At 43.5% G+C, this 21,332-nt stretch overlaps 1 protein-coding gene across 2 annotated transcripts in view; it reads left to right on the forward strand.

Annotated features, from left to right (window-relative positions):
- Positions 1-21,332, forward strand: part of Galnt7 (polypeptide N-acetylgalactosaminyltransferase 7) — a 130,806-nt gene that overhangs the window by 95,054 nt on the left and 14,420 nt on the right. Inside the window, exons 3-8 of one of the 2 annotated variants that reach the window (XM_057752587.1) lie at positions 8,281-8,447; positions 14,107-14,237; positions 14,496-14,575; positions 16,330-16,512; positions 19,245-19,362; positions 20,916-21,038. In XM_057752587.1, the coding sequence (XP_057608570.1) occupies positions 8,281-8,447; positions 14,107-14,237; positions 14,496-14,575; positions 16,330-16,512; positions 19,245-19,362; positions 20,916-21,038 (802 nt within the window). Of the gene's footprint in view, positions 1-8,280; positions 8,448-14,106; positions 14,238-14,495; positions 14,576-16,329; positions 16,513-16,650; positions 16,834-19,244; positions 19,363-20,915; positions 21,039-21,332 lie in introns of both variants that reach the window. The other variant, XM_057752586.1, reaches the window with a different exon arrangement.

Genomic DNA, 21,332 nt, shown 5'->3' on the forward strand with positions numbered 1-21,332 from the left:
AAACATAACTCAGCATTCTTAGTTTTTTAAAACACATTTAGTATCACTGACCCTTAAAGCCAGACAGAAATCCTCCACGCCACATGCAGTCCTGTGTTAGGAGCTACACATTCCTTGTGTATGGGCGAAAATAGGGACCTCGTTGGCCTATTTGCTCTATAAGCATGTATGTGCAAGTGATGCTTAGTAAATTGTAGTTTAAGGGGAAAGAACTTAACGCTAGAACCGAAGGGTTCGTTTTTAGACTCACTGCTGTTATTAACTGACTGGGCAGGACGTATAACCTAACTGCCGCAGTCCCGTGTGTAGAAAAGGAATGCTAAAAGTGTTTCCCTACCTTGCAAGATTATAAGGAAGCTTGGATAAGATCATATGTGTGGGAAAGAAGGAAAGCTCTTAGAACCACATTTCCTGTCTGTGGTCAAGCAAGCCGTATACTTGGTGGCAGAAGTACCAGTTGCCTGACTCAAACATTCTCCGCCCTGCAGGATTGTTAGCGCCCTCAGATTCTTCACAGTGGGTTCTGAGAGACACGTGCTGGGAAATGGATGCTCTAAGATTCCTCACGGGCACTCGTGTTTCTGCTTTGTGTTCAGCACGGTGCTGTCCACTCAGCTAGTGTCCCCTGCTTCTAGCCTGTGTGTCTCTGGTGCCACCTGCTTCCTCTGCAGGCAAGCATACAGCAACCACGTTTCACGTCAGCCCTTTGTTCCTGTCTCTCCCGTGTCTTCTTGCACAGTTCTCGAGAATTCTGGCTCGTGAACTCTGCTTCTTGTTTGGCTTGCTGGGCACTTTACCAGAGCAGGAGCACCAGCTGGGTGGCTGAAACGGAGTTGCTCTCATTCTTGGAGGTCCCCGACCCAGGTTACGACAGAGAACACAAGCTGAGTTCTCCGAATGTGACATATCCCGCTCCTCTCGCTTGTTAGAGCTCTGAATTCTGACCACACCATGAGTTTGAGGCTGGATGGGGAACTGAGGGAAAGGGAGGCTGACATCATGGCTAATTACTGGGCAGCTGTATTCCACTGTGGGGAGACAGGACACTGACTGCCTCACAAAGGGAATATATACAGGGTCTTTTCTATTTTTCATTGTGTTTGTTATTGGGGGCTCTGTGTGTGAGAAAGGGAGGATGGGCGTGTGTGTTGCACTTCCTGTGTAGAGAACAGGAGTTGTGAGGCTGTCTCTCTCCTTCCACCTATACGTGGGCCCTGGGGAATCTCTTACACTTGCCGTACCGTCTTGCTGGTCCCCATCCCTCTCAGCAGAGGTCACAGTGTTCCGGCAGGGGACTGTTGCTCTTGATGTGGACGCTGCAGAAGGCTGTGGCTGGTACTGCTTTTTCTGTAGCTCTTAGCCCAGGATTCAGCTGGGAAAGGTTCTAGGAACCCTGTTTTGCTCAAACAGCCCCCTCTCCTCCAATCCAATGGCTGGGCATGAACTAACCCTCAAAATCTTAGCTCGGCCCTAGAACAAGACTTTAGTCCCAGAAATTGATGCAGTAACCCAGCAATAGCTGCAGCATGAGCCTTAAAACTTGTACACGTGACAGACAACTGTCATTTATTGAGGTTGAACTTACCTGAGGGGGCAGGCCCAAAGCTGTGCACGGGCTTCACCTTTGTACTTGCTCTGCTTTCCAGCTGGGGTATCATAGCGTACACCGAAGCAAGGACGACTGGTAGCAGCTGTACTTTGTCCGTTGCTTAGTTTTGATATGACAGGGTGATATACTTGAAAATTTTTCCAGGCACAGCCATTAATTCTGTGTAAACCGACTTGATTTTCAATCTCCCCAAAGAATGTTATTCTCCCTGTCAATAAGATTTGATTCATTATTACAGAAAAATGGATGGTGTTCAGGCAACACTGAAATACAGTGGACCTGTGAACATTTTGAAATCAAATCAACAAATATGTACTCAGAATTGACATAATCATGAAATTCTTGCTATTTGGGCAGAACGGAGCTTAGCTTGTCTGATATTTTCATTTTGCAGATAATAGGATGAGGGAGCTCTATTACCCTGGACTCGGATTTGACCTTCCAGGGAGGACTGACTAATAAGAACATTAGGGAAAGTAATTAGTGTCTAGCGAGAAGGAAAAGGGCACAGGCTCTTCACGGATGGAAGTCTGGGAAAATGATTAGGACGAAAACCAACTGCAGCTCGATTCCATTGTGCCTCGTCAAAAGAAAGACCGCATTTGTAAAGAAGGCCAGTCTACATGGAGGCTCGACTAGGGGATCAAAGACACAGTGGTCACTGTACCCCACCCAGCTGTCTAGAAATATACCTAGACCCAGTTTGAATCTCTGCACCCTTAAGTGGACTAAGAACCGTCAGGTCTTTCCCAGGAGCCACACTGATAAAATGCGCATCCAGGGAGGGCTAATGAGGAAGTAGTGCTATAGTTTGTTGTGTTTGGTTGGTTGGTTTTGGTTGGGGTTTTTTGAGGGGTTTTTTTTGGCTTGGTTGGTTTTTTGTTGTTTCTGTTTTTTGAGACAGGGTTTCTTTGTAGCTTTGGAGCCCACGCCTGGAACTCGGTCTTGTTGGTGCCACGGGTTACGCGAAGATGGGGCAGACCAAAAGTTTAACCAAAGTCTGTTAAACCAGAAACAAACTTTACTCCAAGAAAAAAAGATTAAAAAAATAAATCCCCATGTGGCACAAAAAGCTTATCAGGTAGCTGAGGCCACAGCCAGAGATGGAGTTGTAAGGCTGTGGCAATGGGCTGTTTCCAAGCTCCCCTTTTTAGGGGCTTTATATGAAGAAGCAAGCATTAGGCATGAACAAAATAATTTTTACAGTCTCAAGGTAAAACTCCGATACAAATTGCTTTTATTTTATTTTATTTTTTACACTTTTCATTAACAGGGAGTTTCAGTTATACTAGTGTTTGCATTTAGCCTGTCGTTTCTCTCGGGGTCGTGCTGATGGTTTCCCGTAGCTCTCTTCCCGATACCGCCACTTTTGTTAGCAGGGAAGGAGATGGGACAGTGCAAAACCAAAAAGTCACGTACACCCCATTGTTTAAAAGTTAACTCAGTTCACATCAGTTGCTGGTCATGAGTGGCCAGGGGCGTTATCTAAAAGCTGACCCTCAGTTTGCAGAGGCCTCTTTAGCCTTGCATACCGAGTGATGGGCTGTAGAACAAAGTAGCCCACCATTACTAGTTAATCCTGCTGACAGTCTGCTCTCATTCTCCTAGGTTTGCAACTTTATAGTTCTTTATTTCGACATTCTTATTTTTGGAATCTATATTTCTGTATTCTTAATCTTGGACTCTTCAGCTCTGTAGATCAGGCTGGCCTCGAACTTGCAGAGATCTGCCTGTCTCTGCCTCCCAAGCACTGGGATTAAAAGCATGCACCACTACCACGCAGCCATTATAGGTGTTTTGTTGGTGTTAAATTCTGTATTTTTCTGCATATGACACATTTGAAGGAGTAAGCATTTATATTCTCGGGTGCTAACCCTGTACCATTACATCCAGAGTGCACTGAAACCACACACTCACACCCCTCCCAGTCTGTTGAGGTTAAAGGTTATAACTCTCTATTTCATTGAAAATAGCACAAGCCTTTAATCCCAGCAGAGGCAGGCAGATATCTGTGTGTTTGAGACCAGCCTGGTCTACAAAGTTAGTTCCAGAATAACCAGGGTTACACAACATCCCCCCCCACACACACACCCGCAGAAAAGAAAATAGATATTTCTGTATGCTAAAAAATTTTATGTCTGCATTACTAATATGTTTGGGAACCATTTCAAGTAGATTCTAAGCATTTTTCTCTTTCTCCAATTATTTAAATAAACAGTAATTTCAGCTGGAGGCGGGGAAAGCTGCATATTTATTTTTAAATGAAAGAAGGTAGTTAATAAAAAAAAAAGGTCAGTGTTTCTCAAATTACAGGTTTAATTCCTGTGCCTAAAAGTTCCTCCCTGTTAGATTTAGACTTCCTGCAGAATTAACAGGCGAGAGTCTAAAGGTGCTGCTTGTCAAAGTAAGGACTTGAAAGAATAATCTAGAAATAAGATGTAGCTCTAAAAGGATGCTAGGTGAGCCCCGGGCTCACACAGATACACAGGTGCATGCATGGGGAACTGTAGATTGTTGATAGTGTGTGTAAATCACAGCAACTTAGAACCTCCAACTGCTGGGGTTTTCGGAGTCTGCTTAGCTAGGTAGTATTTATTGACAGTCTAATTACAAGGTTTTTAAATTAGTCGATTTTAACTATGAGAGGGTGGGGAAGAGAGAGCATGTGTGTGTGTGTCTGTGTGTGTCTTATTAAGGAACACAGTGTGGGTGCCTGTGGGAGGCCAGAAGGCATTAGATCCTTTGGAGATGCAGTTATGGGACATTGTAAGCCACCCCCACAGATACTGGGGAACCTCACTGGGATCCTCTGGAAGAGCAGCAAGCACTCTCAACTATGGCTCTTAGCCCCTATGACAAGGGTCTATATCAAACTACAAATGATACCAGAACTATAGAGATAGCTCAAATATGTATTAATACGTGTTTCATATTTTGGATTTGGAATCTACTCTTGTAAATTGCAGCTGTCATTATAAAATGCCTGGGGCAGGGGGATGCCTCGGGGTGAGAATGCCTGCCGCACAAGTGTGAGGACCTAAGCTTGAATGCCTAGCACTCATATTTTTAAAAAAGTCGAGCATGACCTCACATGCCTATACCATTCTGACGTAGCTCCAGGCTCAATGGAATGCAGTAGAGAGCCATAGACCTGGAAACCGATGTCCTCCTTTCCCTACACAATGACCCAAAGACGCTTTCTGCCTTTTCTCCTGAAACCAAGCACTTGTCTCAGAAGTTACCATGAAAACTTTCCCTAGGGTGACAAGGATCACTCCATGTCCCAAGCTTCTAATCCGAATATGAATGCTTGTGATCAGAGCAGCTCTCCAGTGTAGCCGAGACACTACTGTACTGTCCTTGTTGGTAAAAGACTGGAAAGCTCTCTTGGAGCCAGAGATGCTGGAGAGCAGAAATGAGTCAAAGCATGCAACCAGACCCTTCCACCCAAACGTGGCTTCTCGCTGCAATTGGTTTTCTTTCCTACACAGCTCCCAGTAAGCTATCCATGGAGGATACGGTCAAGACCCCTACGTAGCTTCCTAGATGCACAGATAGTACCAGTCCTGTACATATGTGTACCTCATCTTTTCCTAAATGTGTATTCCTCTGATAAAAGGTAGACTGCAAATTAAGCATCCTATGATCAATAACTGATCATAAAATAAGTTCTCGAGTGTGCCTCCCCTGATATCTTAACTGTATAGTACTCTGTTACTGAGCCACAAATAACTAGAACCCCAGAAAGCAAAAACCTCAGATAAAGGGAGACTATTGCATATTTTCTAGCAGTAAGGTGAGACATGCTGCAAACCTTAGTATCATGGATAGTTCTTTTTCTTCCTTTTCACATCTATTTATTGTGTGTGGAGGTCAGAGTTCAGCTTGCAGGAGTGAGCTCTGCCTTCCATCGTAGGGATCAAACTCAGATCTTCGGGCACAGTGCTTAGGCACCTTTACCCGCTGAGCCATCTCGACAGGCCAGGGTGTCACTCCTTCCCCGGTGTTCATGTAAAGGTATTGTGGATGATGAGTATTCGGTGACCACTGTGCTGTGGCTTCTTCTCACCACAGCAAACCAGGAAAGCTGCCCAAGAGCTAAACTTTGTCAAGAACCTGCATTCAGTTAGCCTGCTTGTGGCAAAGGGAAACCTGTGGTTAAAGAGACCACAATCTTTGTTGCCCTACAGCTCTGGTTGGGCTGGCTCCTTAGCCCAGGCTGCACGCTTCTGTAGGATGTTTCTGAGCTGTGGAGGTCATGTTTCTCTCCTGCATCCAGTGATTGAAAGGCCATGCATTCTTGAGGTGCTGCCTTCTTCTGACTCTGAGAGAGGGATTCCCTGTCTCCTTGAGTATGCTGAACTTTTCAGCAGTTTCTGAGACACTGGTTTTAGTCCGTTTTGTGTGACTACAGCAGACCTCATGGTGAGAATATAAAGAAATGCAACTTCTCAAAATTCTGAGGGCTGAGAAGCTTTCAGATTGCAGGACAGGCATCGGCATGGATCTCCTTCATCTAATCACGGGAAAAGGTTTACAAGCAGAATTGTTCCTGTGTAAATGGGTGAGAGGAAGCAATAGGGGGCGCTAAACTCGTGGCTTTGAGAAGAGCTGTGATGGTAACCGACAAATGTGTTTACTCACCCTCAAGGCTCCACTTCCCAACACTAAATGTGAGAGCATTTAGGGTTCAGATTTGCAACACCTGAGCTTTGGGGACACATTCTAACCACAGAAAATCATGCTGCAGTGCCCTGGCGACTTTGGCAGCCATTGTGACTAGTGGCTCCTTCCATGCCACCCTTACCCTGGTAGCATCTCCACCTTGGTCCTCACTGGATCCTCTGAGCCCTGCTTGTCATCTAGAGTCAAACCCTGGCTTCAAGCTTCCGTGCCGTAGATTCTCTGTACACTCTGTCACCACCTACCACTCTGATACCCAGCAAACAGCAAGCTGTGCACTCTTAAGTACTTCCTCTACTCCCTACTGAAGTTCTGTGGAAATGCCTGACCCTTGGGTGTCAATCTCGAGCCAGGAGAAGCTGTAAGGAGAGGTGGAATAGCGACGTACCTTTCTCGGCCTTAAATACACTTCAGTTGTTAGAGTTTTGCACTGCAGACACTCCACATTGAGCTGTCTCTTGAAGCTTGGAATGAAATTGAGGTGGCGTAAGCCTGTTCCGTCATCTGCTAGTTTTGATGCTGCTGTGGTTTAGTTTGAGACAGAATCTCACTCTGTAGCTCAGTCTGTCGTAGAACTCACCGTGTCACTGAAGTGGCCCTTGACTTGATCCTGCCTCCACCTCGGGGCAGATTTCCTTACAGACGTGAGCCACCATACTGGCTGTCATCTTCTTTTCTTACATTCTGTCCTCTTGTTTTTTCCAGATTTTTCCATCGCTCCATACTAGGAGATCTTCTGCTTCCTTTTTTTCTAGAAGGGGAAGGACTCCTCTTCCACAGAATATGGGCCATCAGGACGCCAAGGCTTCTCAGAGTAGGCTTATGGGATGGACATAGAAAGAGAAGAAAACACATCAAGTGGCTTTCAAAGCTTACCCTCCCCAACCATGGAGCAGCTCTTGTTTGTTAGCTGCTGGGAACAAGGCACTGAATGGAACGAACGACGCTCTGTCCTTAAGGGATTAAGGTCCTGAGCGTCTAGAAGGACTGACTACTAGATAAGGACATAGAGCCAGGTGAAATGCCATCAATAAGAAAATGATTAAACCAGAAGGACAGATTCCTAGATAAGAACATAGAACCAAGTGAAATGGCCATCAATAAGAAAATGATTAATCCCGTTATGGAACAGCTCATGCTGTGGAATATTATACAGTAATGGTGTAAAGCCATGTCAATACACCCACGCTGTCTTCTAGCTGGGTTCCAGAAATTTAACCAGGTTTGCTTAGCAAGTGTCTTTACCCTCTGGTCTATCCCACAGGCCCAGGCCCAAGATTTATCCTTTCTGACTTCTGCGTCTTGAACAGTTACCGTGGAAGAAAGTGAGGCTCAACTTTGGCACCCCCATTCGGATATGCTCATCAAATCTTCCCTGACTCTGGAGTCTTCCTTAGACCCTGCTCTGAGATTCCTTCTAGGAAAAGGCTTCCAACAGTTTTATCCCTGCTATCACTGTCTCAAACATTCTTTTTGTAGAATAACCAAAGATCCATCTTTCGTCAATCCAGTAGGTCCAGACGATGTTAGAGCTGTACTCATTCACAAGTAAAATTTCCAAAGATTTCCATGTGTTCCTGGTTAGCCTGCTTCATTTTTTTCTGAATATTTCTTACTGTCATATTAGACAACAGAATAAATCTCTTGCACTTAGAGCTCAAGTTTCAGAATGGACTATAAAGTGCTCTCTGTGTCATAGACAACAAGCTGACAGCTGTAATAGTATCTTTAGCATTCTCAGCATTGATTCATAAACTATCTCTTTTATCTCACAGTGTGCTGTAACCAAGGAGCTTTATCTAAGAGTAACTTTAAACAACAGCTTCTCTCTTTGATCTTATGTTTCTGCTGAGATCCAACGCTCTTCATACTGTTCCTTAGATAAGTCAATAGTATTTAATCCAATCAGAAAAATTCAATCACAGAGATTTGAAGCCAAGTGTTATAGATTCCCTTTAACTATATATGATGCAATTTTCCTTTTACAGATGCAAGTATTGGCATTACGATGAGAACCTGCTCACGTCAAGCGTTGTCATTGTCTTCCACAATGAAGGATGGTCAACCCTCATGAGGACAGTCCACAGTGTGATCAAAAGGACACCAAGGAAGTATTTAGCAGAAATTGTGTTAATTGATGATTTCAGTAATAAAGGTAATAATAATGGCTATAGGCTTGACATCTTAACTATAAAATTCTGTCTAGAAAGTAAGTCAATCATAAGTAATTGTTAAAATGGTATATCAAAATAATTAATTTTTAAAAATGTTGGGTGTCTACTGTTCTGTTACTGTGTTCTCACTGTGCCAAGCACTGTATGTGGATCATTTTGTCTAATCCTAACAGCAACCTTTCCCGTATTATAATTATCTCTATTTTATGCAAGAGGCTCACGTGACTCGCCAGCAGTCACAGGTGTAGTCATTAACTGCTGGACCCAAATCCTTGAGTTCAAGACTGTCAATAAGCATTGTGTGATGCGGTTCCGATTCTGTGGGACTTGGATTTCACAAATTGGCTCATAGGAATCACTTACTGACAGACTGAACAGTAGGGTTATGTGTATTTTGCAATGCCACCCCAAGTTCCAGCCATGGCTTTGGAGCTGAAATCCACGTACCCCAGTCTTCACTTACACTTGAGCAATGATACAAACACTGAATTTGGCCTGAAGATGGGGGTGGGTTAGTCACTTTCCTTGTCACTGTGACAGAATACCCGACAAAGGCAACTGAAGGAGAAAAGGGCTCTTTTGACCCACTATTTGAGGGTACATTGAGTCCATGGTGAGAAAAAGAGGGGAGATTGATGTTGGTGCTCAGCTCATATTCTCCTTCTCTCCAGTCAAGGACCCAAGTCCGTGGGATGCTGCCTCCAGCATCCAGAGCTGATCCTACCAGGCTCCCCCCTTATCCATCACACTGGTCATACCAGGCTACTTCTTAAGTATAGAACACATCTTCTGCCGCTCATTTTATTCTACAGTTGATTTAAAATAGTAAACAAAAATAAGCTATGAAGGTTTTTTAACCTTTTTTTAATTTATTCTTTGTGTCTTTCACATCATGCATCTCCATCCCATTCACTTCCCCATCCCTTTGTATCTGCCCTCAGCCCTTGCAACTCCCTCCGCTGCCCAAAAATAAAAGAAAATAAAATTTAAGAGAAAAGAAAAACCAGGCTCCTCATGGAAGCTGTAGTGTGACACAGTGAATCACGTGGTAAACCCCCTTACCCACACATCTTCACTTGCAAGTGTTCATTGCACAGAGTTATTGGTCTGGTTTGAGGCCCCTAGTTTCTGCTACACCATTGATGCTGAACCGGAACTCCTCTGGGCTGTCCTGCTGTTACCCTGTGTTGTGGAGATCCTGTAGCTTTTGGTCTGTAGATCCCATGTAGGTTTTTTGTTTTGTTTTGTTTTAAGAGGGGAGGGGGGGTGAGAGAGAGAGAGAGAGCGAGAGAGAGAGCAAGAGTATGTGTGGGAGACCCAAGCTAGCCTTGAAGCCTTTGTGTAGCTAAGGATAGCCTTCAATTCTTGTTCCTGCCTTCCTACTTCCACCTCCCAAGCGCTGTCATCACAGGCTGCACCTGGCTTGCCCTTCGTTCTTTTAAAGGAGACAGTTACAGTATGTAGGCAAGTGTTGGGCCATCTTGGTTCAGCTTGGCAAGAGTGGTCAAGTGGTGATTTTTCTAGAGAAGTGAATTTTTAAAGTTCATTGTGAATAATTTCTTTCAATACATTATTGTAAGTTAAATCTGTATTCCTAATTACAGAAATGTGGAAACAGTACTGTGGCCCAGGTCCTAAGTCAACATGCAAATGAAAATGAATGTTGCTTCTTTAATGCAAATCTGCATGTTTATTTATTTTTGCTTGTCACCAAACAGTTGAAGTGTTTGGAACTGACTGAAGCGCTCAGCTACTCAGTAAGAGCGGGTTGCTTGCGCTCTGACAAACACGTCTCAAGGTTTTCTGCATAAGGCGTGACCACCAAATCTGACATTAGGTTAGGGTGGAAGGTAGGACATGAGTGCACTGAAAACACCTTCCAGAATGGCTTTATACAGCTCCCTACATGAGCTTCCTCCAGCGCGCAGTTCAGAACTCTCCCCGTCTGCGTGAACTTTCGCTGCTTCTCCAAGGACAGGACTAGAATCGTGATGTGCTCACATATGCTGGCACCAGAAAAAAGGAAAATTAGGATCTCTTTCCTTCTCTCACTTCTTTGCAGCTGATAACTTTTCTCAACTCATCATTTTTCATGACGACTCTAGGTGTAGAGCTTTTAAATGTTTTAGCTAAATTCAATATATTTAACTTAGCTGTTTTGTCTTGGTTGCAGTTTGCTATGATAGAAATGCTTTTATCAAAATATTTCTTTCTGCAAGACAAACATTTGAAAATCTACTGTAGAGGACTGGAGATGGATCACTGCCATCTCCGATCCTACAGTTGATCCTACACCCTCCTCTGGCCTCCAGGGACGCAGAAGCAAACATACAGTAATTTTTAAGTGTATAAAAAAATCCAAATCTGGGGCTGGAGAGATGGCTCAGTGGTTAAGAGCATTGCCTGCTCTTCCAAAGGTCCTGAGTTCAATTCCCAGCAACCACATGGTGGCTCACAACCATCTGTAATGAGGTCTGGCGCCGTCTTCTGGCCTGCAGGCAGACACACAAACAGAATATTGTATACATAATAAATAAATAAATATTTTAAAAAAAATCCAAATCTACAAAACTACTTTCTGAAATCTCCTGCCTTAGTACTGATGGTAGGAACTTTATTATTAATATATAATCAGCATTATAAAAAGAATATATACTTTACCATCCTAAAATAACTTTTTGGCCCCAAAAAGAACAGGGGACCCTAAAGCTTGCGGTGTTTGCGCATCTGATTTCCCTCTTGCTGTCAGTGTGTCTGTCCACACTCTACACTTCTGTCTCCACTCAGGCAGGATCTACTTTCCTGACAGTAAGTGGAAACTTTTAAACTCCTGGAACCAGAGTCCAGAAGGTCTAATTAGTTCCCGATCTCAAGACAACATTAAAATCTTTTGCTACTAACTTCAGGGAAATTGTAGTATTTGGTTCATCGGGCCCAAATAAAAACTTGGTTTGTACTTTGCCCCCAATAAAATATAAACCTTGAAGTTATAACTTTTATTTTAGAGACAAAATAATAGAAAACCCCTAAAAGTATCGAACTACTTTGTATAACCTACTAGGCTTCTGGAAAAGACAGTGTTCTCTCTTAGCAAGATCGGGGGCCTTTAAATAGAGCTGGCTTCTCCCACGCGTGTGTGCATCTTCAGATGAGGCTATGGTGGCTTCAGATGGAACAGCCCCAGTCACTTAGAGGTCTGCAGTGACCCAGGCTTTCTCCACCCTGCCTTACGGTCTGCAGCAGCTCTGACCTACAATATGGTCTCCCGCAGCCGAGTGTTTTCCCTGCCCCACCGGGTCTTATTCAGGGCATCCCTGCCCCTGCTTCTCTGCTGATGCACCTGCTCAGTGGCCTCAGCTGTGTGCTGCCCACACAGAGGTAGAGAGAGGAGCTGATGGTAGAACACAGTGGACCGACTCTTAAGGCTGCTCACAAGTGACCCACAGTCTTTCTACACGAGCCTGGGCCACAGACAGTCATAAAACCAGCCTGACATACGTGGTTTGTCGGGAGGCAATATTCCCCCTAGAAAGTGACAGTTGGTATTTTGAGGCCTAAATAAATACAGGCTACCACAGTGTGAGGTCACTAAGAAGCCACTTGTCTTGACTGAGAGGCTAAATCTGAAAGCACAGGTCACTCACTTTTGTACATTAAGATGTATTTAAGGTATGTTTTTGAATAACATGCCCCAAAGAAATCCCCAATGGAACTAGGAAAAACTTTAGAAAAAGTAACATAGGACTGTCTCAAGCTTTGAAATAAAAAGGCAAGACTTCCTTTACAAAGAAACAACTGATTTTGAAAGGGAAAATTGCTGGTGGTGGTGGCACATGCCTTAAATCTCAGCACACGGGAGACAGAGACCAGCCTGGTCTACAGAGAGAGAGTTCTAGGACAGCCAGTGCTACACAGAGAAACCTTGTTGAAAAATAAGAAAGCAAAAACAAAAGGGAAAATAACCAAATATTTTGGCAGGAAAATATAATTAAGCATGAGAATTTTATTTGTAAGATTCATTAAAAGTTGGTACCAAAGTGTGTGTGTGTGTGTGTGTGTGTGTGTGAGAGAGAGAGAGAGAGAGAGAGAGAGAGAGAGAGAGAGAGAGAGGTCTTAATCCTGAAAACCCGTATGTGTGGGTATCTTGTTAGTAACAACCTCCCTGGTACAGTTACACACATCTATAATAGTTGTGCTTCAGAGGCAAAGGCAGGGGATCAAGAGTTCAAGTCTAGGAGCAAGAGAGAGGTTAAGAGCACTGGCTGCACTTCCAGAGGACCACAGTGTGACTCCAGGAACCACATAGTCACAACCATTTGTAATCAGTCCCAAGGAGTAAGATGCAGTCTTCCAGCCTCCTCCATAAGGCAGACACACAAGTGGTAACATAGGCATCCATGTATTTTTCAATGCATAAAATTTTAAAACGTTTTAAGAGTTCAAGTCCAGCCGAGTGGTGGTGGCGCACGCATTTAATCCCAGCACTCAGGAGGCAGAGGCAGGTGGATCTCTGTGAGTTTGAGGTAACCTGGATTATAGAGGAAGTTCCCGGACAGCCATGACTGTTATATAGTCCATCCTCAGGTAAATGGTAAATTTGAGGCCAGCCTTGGCGATATGACACTATCTGGAAACAACAGAAACATTTTAAAAGCCTCCTAAACAAGCAAACTATTAAATAGGTGGTCTAACATATCCATTTTACCACCAGCTCATATCTAGATGCAACAACTTTTTGGTGGTTTTTGTACTGATGAGAGCCAGATTTTTAACAATTTTAGGGCAATTTCTATGTCCTTGGGAAGTGTCTCAGTGGGATCGGGATTCTAGCTGGTGAGCCAGTTTCCTGGACTCACAGTGATAAACAAAAGCTGTTATTTTCCAATGGGAAGCCAAGGTGTAAACTTTGCCAATTGTGCCTGGTTTTCACAGCATAGAATTTACTCTCCTAAATTACAAACATGTATGCATATGTGTATGTAATTATAATCATTATAATTTAATTATACACATACCGGTAATGCTAAGCTGTAGACAGAAATGGGTCTTTTGATTGTCCCAGGCTAACTTGGTGGCTAGTCTTCATCACAGCAAGACTGCAGTTTTCAGTACCTGTTATGGTTGGGGAACGATGGCCCAGAGACAAACTGTTAAGCAGCCTGTGCCCCGTGCAAACTCCAGGAAGTCACATGACATTATCAGTCGATTCTGTATCTTCAGAGATCCTGAACCACAGCTTCTTTCAGCTGCAAAATATTGCATGTTCTTTTTAATTTTTAAATCTGACATTTTCTAAGTTTAAATATTTATTCAAACTTAACAGGGATGCTTGATAAATTTCATACTAGCCACTCCTCTGTAGATATACTAAGCTTACAACTTAGCTTGTAACACATTTTGCCTTCCGTCTTCCTTTTGCGTGATGACTGAGGACTGAACACAAGGCCTCAAAAATGCTTCACACACGGCCTACCATCGACCGACACCTCCAGCCCTTACGTTCCATCTTAATAGATTTAGCAGTTGGCCTGATCCATATAAGATCAGTTGGCACAGCTGTAACCAATCTTTGTTTCTTGGGAGAGAAAAAAGTTTCTATGTAGAAGTCTGTAATGGATTTTTTTTTTTTTTAATTCGTAGAACACTTAAAAGAGAAACTGGATGACTACATAAAGCTATGGAACGGCCTGGTGAAGGTGTTTCGAAATGAGAGAAGAGAAGGCTTAATTCAGGCTCGAAGCATTGGCGCACAGAAGGCTAAGCTCGGACAGGTAGGAGGGGTGTCTTGTTTACAGGGTCAGCACTTCCGTGTTGGTAACTGAAAAGTTAGATATGCTTTGAATTATCCTTCAGTTTTGTTTTGCTTTGCTTTGTTTTAATTTAAATGAGAATGCGGGTTTGAACAGATGATTGATATGGCAAAATTGACTAAAATGCTAATTTATATTAGCACCTAATTTTCATTTGTGTGTGATATGTGATGTACCGTCTGTGAGGAGTATTCTTTCACCCTGCCTCTTTTCTTTAAGGTTTTGATATACCTTGATGCCCACTGTGAGGTGGCAGTTAACTGGTATGCTCCACTTGTAGCTCCTATATCTAAGGACAGGTAACATCACCTTGCTTTTTTTTTTTCTTTCCTGGTTAAAAAGTAAACCTTGTCCTAGAAGGACAAACCCTGTTCTCCCTGTCACCCCCAATTCCGTCGAGTTTGCCAGCTGTTGTGTGAGACGTGTTTTCCTTGAGCTGTTTGCTTCCTGGGTGGAGCTAGGTGGATGCTTTGGACTGTTCAAACGTAGCCAGCTTGTATTTGGGAAAATCTAGGTGTCCCCTGGCAAAGTTGTCTTGGCGCTCTGGTGAGACTTTTTCTCGCAGAGTGATACTAATTGCTCCCTCTATGCGGGGTAAATGCTCTGAAGACTTGAAGCATGCCTTGGAATTAACCCTTTGGGTTTCTTGTGACCTTTTCAATGATCACATTAGATAAGGGCCACCTGTGACTCAGGTCAAGCCTTCGGGTTCCTATGAAAGCTTCCAGGGTTGGATATAGACAACTGTGGGAAACAGTCCTCACCATTAGTGTAAAGAAATCTCTAAAATGCCAAAAGAGAGCTTCAGTCCTTAGTTCCCAAACCGTGGTTGCTTCCTGTCCAGAATTCTATTTCAGAATCCAGGCGAATGCAACATATTCTTGTGACAATTGGCAGACTTTCTCCTCAGATTTCAGGGGAAGGCCCATCGTAAACACCGCATGCGCTGTCTGGCTTTATCTCCACAGCAGCCCTGTGACAGAGATGATTTGCAACACTATGCAAAACCAGCACCAAGCCTAGGAAAAATGAATTTGCCACAAATCTGATATTTAATGAACTGTCAGACTGATCTCTCTGCTTCTCCGCGTTCCATCGTTTATTCTAAACCGTGCAAAGAACGTGGCGAGAGGAAAGATAGCTACCCGGGAAGCCAGCCCTTGTCTCCAGGGCAATGTGGAAGTCCTCCCAGCACCAAGGAAGTGGCTTTTCCACAGCTTCCAGTGGGAACTCCGTGTGTCACACAGTGGCCCTCCTCTGAGGTCATGCTCAGGACAGAAGGAAGCTCTCTTAGAATCCGCTTCCCTCGTAGCAAGGCTCTGAGTCCCAGGGATTTTTGTTTTTCTGTGATCTCCGTGCTCAGCCCTTTCTGATACGATGAACAGGGTTCTGATGATTGTAGTAACAGCTCTGCTAGCATTTCACAAAACCCAGATGCAAGGGATTTATCTTTCCTTGTCTCCTGCAAACCTTAGTTTATTCCTGACCCACCTCAACAGGTACTACAGGCTCTTTCTTGCCTTTTTTTTTTAAGTGAAATAAATTACAGAGCGTGAGGTTTTAGTTTGGGTAAGGGAGTTGTTCTGCTTTGTAGTAGAAGGAGGGAAGACATTTAAGTAAAAACACAGAAGGATGTCTTCATAATAACCGCCTCTGGAGGGGCAACGAAAAGTTGAAGGTGTTACAGATGTGTTTTCGGTGGCTGTGCCTACACAAAACCTTGGAGATGTTTCTAATGGAGGACACAGAGAGAAAACAACAGGCAGAAAAGTCTTGTAAAGACCACAGAATCACTGTAAGATAGCTGCCCGTAACGCCAAGTACAAAGGAGAAAGCAGTTAGCAGGCTCAGTAGCTAGGACAAACTCCCCTTCCATTCTTCGCCCATGCCAGCCTTGACTTTCCCAAGACCTTATTTTAGTCTCCGGCCCCATTAGATTGTAGTCTCCCGATCCAAATGAAACCGAGTACAAAAGAAGCCCACGTAGTTAGGCACGCTGAACTAGTCAGTTTGGGGTTCTTAAATGCGTTTTCATTTTCTGTAAATGTTTCAGAGCTACATGTACTGTGCCTCTAATAGATTACATAGACGGGAATGATTATTCCATTGAACCACAGCAAGGTGGGGATGAAGATGGTTTTGCCAGAGGGGCCTGGGACTGGAGTATGCTATGGAAACGTATTCCACTAAGCCACAAGGAAAAGGCCAAAAGAAAACATAAAACTGAACCTTATCGGTAAAGACTATTACTTTATTTTTCTATGTTGACTGTTTACCTAAGTCCTTTTTTTTTCCTTCCCTATGACCTCGTATAAACATATGGGTCCATACATACGTTTCCATTTGATCTTGCCGCATCATCAATACAACACAGAACCATTTGCACTGTGCCGATTATAGATGTCATAAATGGCAACACATATGCAATTGTACCCCAAGGGGGTGGTGATGAAGATGGGTATGCCCGAGGAGCATGGGATTGGAGTATGCTCTGGAAACGGGTGCCTCTGACCTCTCGCGAGAAGAGACTGAGAAAGACAAAAACTGAACCGTATCGGTAATCACTAAATCACTTACCTCCCTCCTTTTCTCTGGTTGCTGCTGACCTATTAACCTCTCGCCATGCTGAAAACCCGCTGTGAGAGCTGGAGCTGTCGTCCCAGATCCTGACAGCCCTTGGCTCCTTGCAGCTTCAAGGCTTCGAATTCACATTGGCTCCTGTAACAGCTTTTACCCTAAGTGCAAGCCCCCCCAATGTGAATTATACGCTTTCATTGGGGAAAAAGTATTGCAAAAGACGTTAGTAATTTGAAGCATAGCAGGAAAGAAGGAAACAGCCTTTTGCTGCTGTCCTAGGAGACCAAACGGCAGAGTGTATTCTATAAATTCATACGCCAACTGCTGGCAACTCAAGGCTTGCGGCTTGCACCTTGGAGTCTTGGGTGCAGTATTGACAGTGAGCACACTAGCCGGAGACTTTGGGGTTCTCCCTTTTGTTGTATATGCCAAAGCTCTGATACTAATTTTGTGTCCGTTAAATGTGAATACGAATACATGGCGTTAGAAAATGTATAGAATCCTTTGTTGCTTGGTTCTCAAAAGAATGCTTGATTAAAAGAAAGCTCGATCCCCAAATCAGCTTTTGTCCCTTCGTGTGGTTCTTCAAATAGAACGATTGTTCCTTTTAATCTTTTAATTGGAACATTTTACAGTCTTTCAAAAAATGACCCCCAAATGAAATGTTAGTGTGACCATGTCCATTGTATGTTTACTGTTTGTTGATTGATTGATTGATTGATTGGATCCCGCAGTTCTGCTTGCATTCTCTTTCTCCCTGTCTCCCTGCTCATGTCAGAGTTCATTTGGGGACATGCTTCCGTGTGGTGGATTTGGGCATGTTGTGATCAGGACACTGAATGGCAAACAGGAGGAAATTACAGGACGTCCCGCTTTCACGGGACATCTTCCAAATTTTCATTCAGAAACTTAGGGTTCAGAGCAATCCAGGAATCTGTTGCTGACCTGCTTAAGCCCACAGATCGCCTAGGAGGAAAAGAAAGGGTTCACTGCCTACCTTGGCTTGTAAAGACGGGTTTTTAAAGGAAACCAGGAAGGTCTAAGCAGGCTCTGTTTAGTTATCTCACTAGTGAGCGTGTTAAAGCTGCATCTTCAAATATGTACTGAGGTGCATGGGAATGTATTTGGAGAGCAAAATGGTACAACCGTAATGAAATAATGTTGAATGGCAGCTACGTAAATATGACATGAATGTATAACCAGAATGTTCTAGCTTAGTGATTTGGCAGCATATTTTAGGAAAGGTGTAACAGAACAGCTCTTGATGTGATTTCCTGTCAGGACTAAAAATATTAGCCCAACTCTATCTGCTCAGCGTATGCTTGGTGGCTGCTTACTGTGCACAAGCCTCTATTGTAGAGGGGAGTGACCTTTTAAAAATAGGTTCTCTTGCTGGACGTGGTGACACCTGCTGTTAATCCCAGACCAGGAAGGCAGAGGCAGGTGCGTCTCTGTTAGCTCAAGGTTAGCCTGGTCTACGTAGCAAGATTTGGGCCAAGCAAAACTATAGAGTGAGGCCCCGCCTCAGAAAAATTAACATATAAATAATTAAAATGAGTTCTTGCGGGATTTCTGCTATGGTGAGTGGTGCGCAGATTACACACACAGCTTTTCAAGGTGGAGCAGTGGGGCTTGGTGAGAGACACATTAGTGTGAGTGAGAAATACGGAATTGTAACAGTTCCGAGTTGTACCAAGCTCTCTGAAGCTGAAGAATCCTAGTGCCTTCATTATTGTTTAGTGGTTAGGAGGAATGCCCAGAACGCCTTGAAATTAGTCCTGCTGTCATTTCTCCAGTAGTGGAAGTGACGTGAAAAGTCATAGGCTGGGTTTTCTCTTTCTCCTGGAATGCACCGAACTTAAGGTCTGTGCAAGAAGCCCAGGGGGCACTCTTGTGCGCTCTTACCTCTTGCTGTAGTGAGAGGCGGTGCCCCGCTCCTCCCTTATGGCATTCTGCGCTATGTTTGCAAACTCGGTGAACCCTGCTGTTCCTGGGTGACTTACACCATTATGGCAGCCTACATCGTGGTGTATAGTGTCGTCCCTCTTAGAATGACTCACAAATCACTGAAGGAGTAGTTAGTAGAAAGTTTCAGGATGCCCTGTGTTTCAGGAGAAAAAGAGAAATTCTTAATTACGAAGAAATTCAACAAAAGAACCAAGGCACCCTCTAGTGGCAAACCAACTAAAGATGTAGTTCAGAAATTTTAGTAAATTCATGCCCAGAGCAAATTCTTTTATGAAAGATTGACAGTTTCCTTATGTTTGGCCATCAGTCTTGCCTCTTCTGTGCTTTCTTACGCTGTCCTCCCAAAGGCTGTCTGTCTGTCTGTGGGTGAAGGGACCCTGGGGCTTTGTTTCTACAGTTACTGCATGTAGTGTCTTTCCTTAGGTCTCCAGCTATGGCCGGTGGATTATTTGCCATTGAAAGAGAGTTCTTCTTCGAACTCGGTCTCTATGATCCTGGTCTCCAGATATGGGGTGGTGAAAACTTTGAAATCTCATACAAGGTAACATTTCACTCAAACAAATGCTGTTTTCTAACTAGTTTTTTGGGGTGGGTTGTTTGTTTGAGGGGGGCATGTCTGTGTCTATGTAGCTCTGGCTGTTCTAGAACTTGATATGTAGACCATGAACTCATAAAGATCCATCTGCTTTTACATGCTAAGTACTGGGACTAAAGGCATGCGCCCTCACACCCTGCCTCAGGTTTACTAACTAGTTACCCAATTTTTATGACTTTCAAATAAAGCTAGGTTTTTTTTCAAGAAAAAAATGTATATATAATGAATTTCTCTAAATTATTAGGAATGCCTCAATAAAGCATAACTCTTAGGATATTAAAGTAAAATGATTACTTGTCTCCATCAGCCCAGAATTACAGCCAACAAGCTTCAGAAATGGAAGTAGCCTCTCTCCTGCTCGCAGGCTGCCTGTTCGTTGGAGCCTTGGTTAATAGTAGCCCTTTGGAGGGCTGCGTGTTGGCTACTGACCCAGCATCCTTGGCCGCTGTAGGACATGGTGATAGAAGACAGGGTACTCATATAGTGACTGACAGCCTCCTGCTGGCAGTGGAGGTGTCCTGCTTGGTGCAACTCTGCCTCAGTCCCGCCCCAGTTTCAGAGATCGGGAGAGGGGAAGATTACATTGATCAGATAGATATCCAATGCTTCTTGCCTTAAATAGTCTGTGTTTTGTATTGTGAGGGTTAGACTAGGGACAACTAATCCTTGCTATCAAAAAAAAAACTTATAGATGAGAAGTATTTGTAAATTCATAATATAGTAAATCTAGAAAAAGGCAGAGGCATTCAGTTGGTTGAAGAAAATGCCCTCATGATGGAGGTAGAATTTGAGGTAGAAATCAGATGCGTGATTTCACTAAGCAGAGAGAAACGGAGGCTAGCAGGCCTCCTAGGTGTGGGGGATGAGGGTAGACACAAGGTGTGAATGCGAAGAGCGCATTAGCAAGTGCAGAAGCAGGCCGGTGGAATCAAGAAGCGTGTTTCAGAAAGACACTCAGGGTAAAGTGTGCAAGCACAATTAGAACCGTGCTAAAGAGTCCTTAACGCTGAGTTAAGACATTCCCACTGCCTTGTTCAATAAGCCGGTGGCAACCAGCAAGAGGGTGACATGACCCAAAGCTGCAGTAATCTCTTGCTATAAATAAGAATAGAGTTAAGTAGAGAAGAGTTCAAGGTGATGAAGCCAGTTAGGAGGTTATTACAGTAATCACCCAAGTAGGAAACAGATTAGCATGAGAAACAACAGGTGATGTTAGGAATGAAGGATGTATATTGCTTTGGAAGGTTATATTGAGAAAGGGCTCTTGGATCTACATGTACATAGAAGGTAACTCATTAATTGCAACTTACTATGTGCATTACCATATAATACGCCTTCCTTGTTACGCATGTTTCTAAAGTAATTGATTGTTTTAGAATTCGGTTAGCTTAGAACCCATTATGTCTCATTTAAAATTTACTTTTACAGAACACATGTCCCGTTATTTTTTTTCTTCTTACATGTCTAACCACTTCACAATACACATTTTTTCTTGATAGATCTGGCAGTGCGGTGGTAAATTACTCTTCGTCCCTTGTTCTCGTGTTGGACACATCTACCGGCTTGAGGGCTGGCAAGGAAATCCTCCACCCCTATATGTTGGGTCTTCTCCAACTCTCAAGGTGAGGTTTTGTTGTTGTTGTTCTTGTTGTTAAAAGGAAAGAGGGAAGAGAACTAAAATTCTGACCACGTCACTCTCAGATCATTGGTTGGGGTAAAGCTCTTCCGCAGTCATGTTGACTCTTCACCGAAAGCCAAGACTAGACTTGACTCCTGAAAGATCTTACTATTCTTTACTATTATTCAGTTTAGCCCTGTTCCTTTTCATTTGTGTTTTGACAAATAAAGAACGAGTGTATTTATGATGTATAACAATATTTGATATGCATACATTGTGGAATGCTTAAAGCCTATTT

The sequence above is a fragment of the Chionomys nivalis genome, chromosome 20, assembly GCF_950005125.1.
Source record: "Chionomys nivalis chromosome 20, mChiNiv1.1, whole genome shotgun sequence".
In the NCBI taxonomy this organism is placed as follows: Eukaryota; Metazoa; Chordata; class Mammalia; order Rodentia; family Cricetidae; genus Chionomys; species Chionomys nivalis.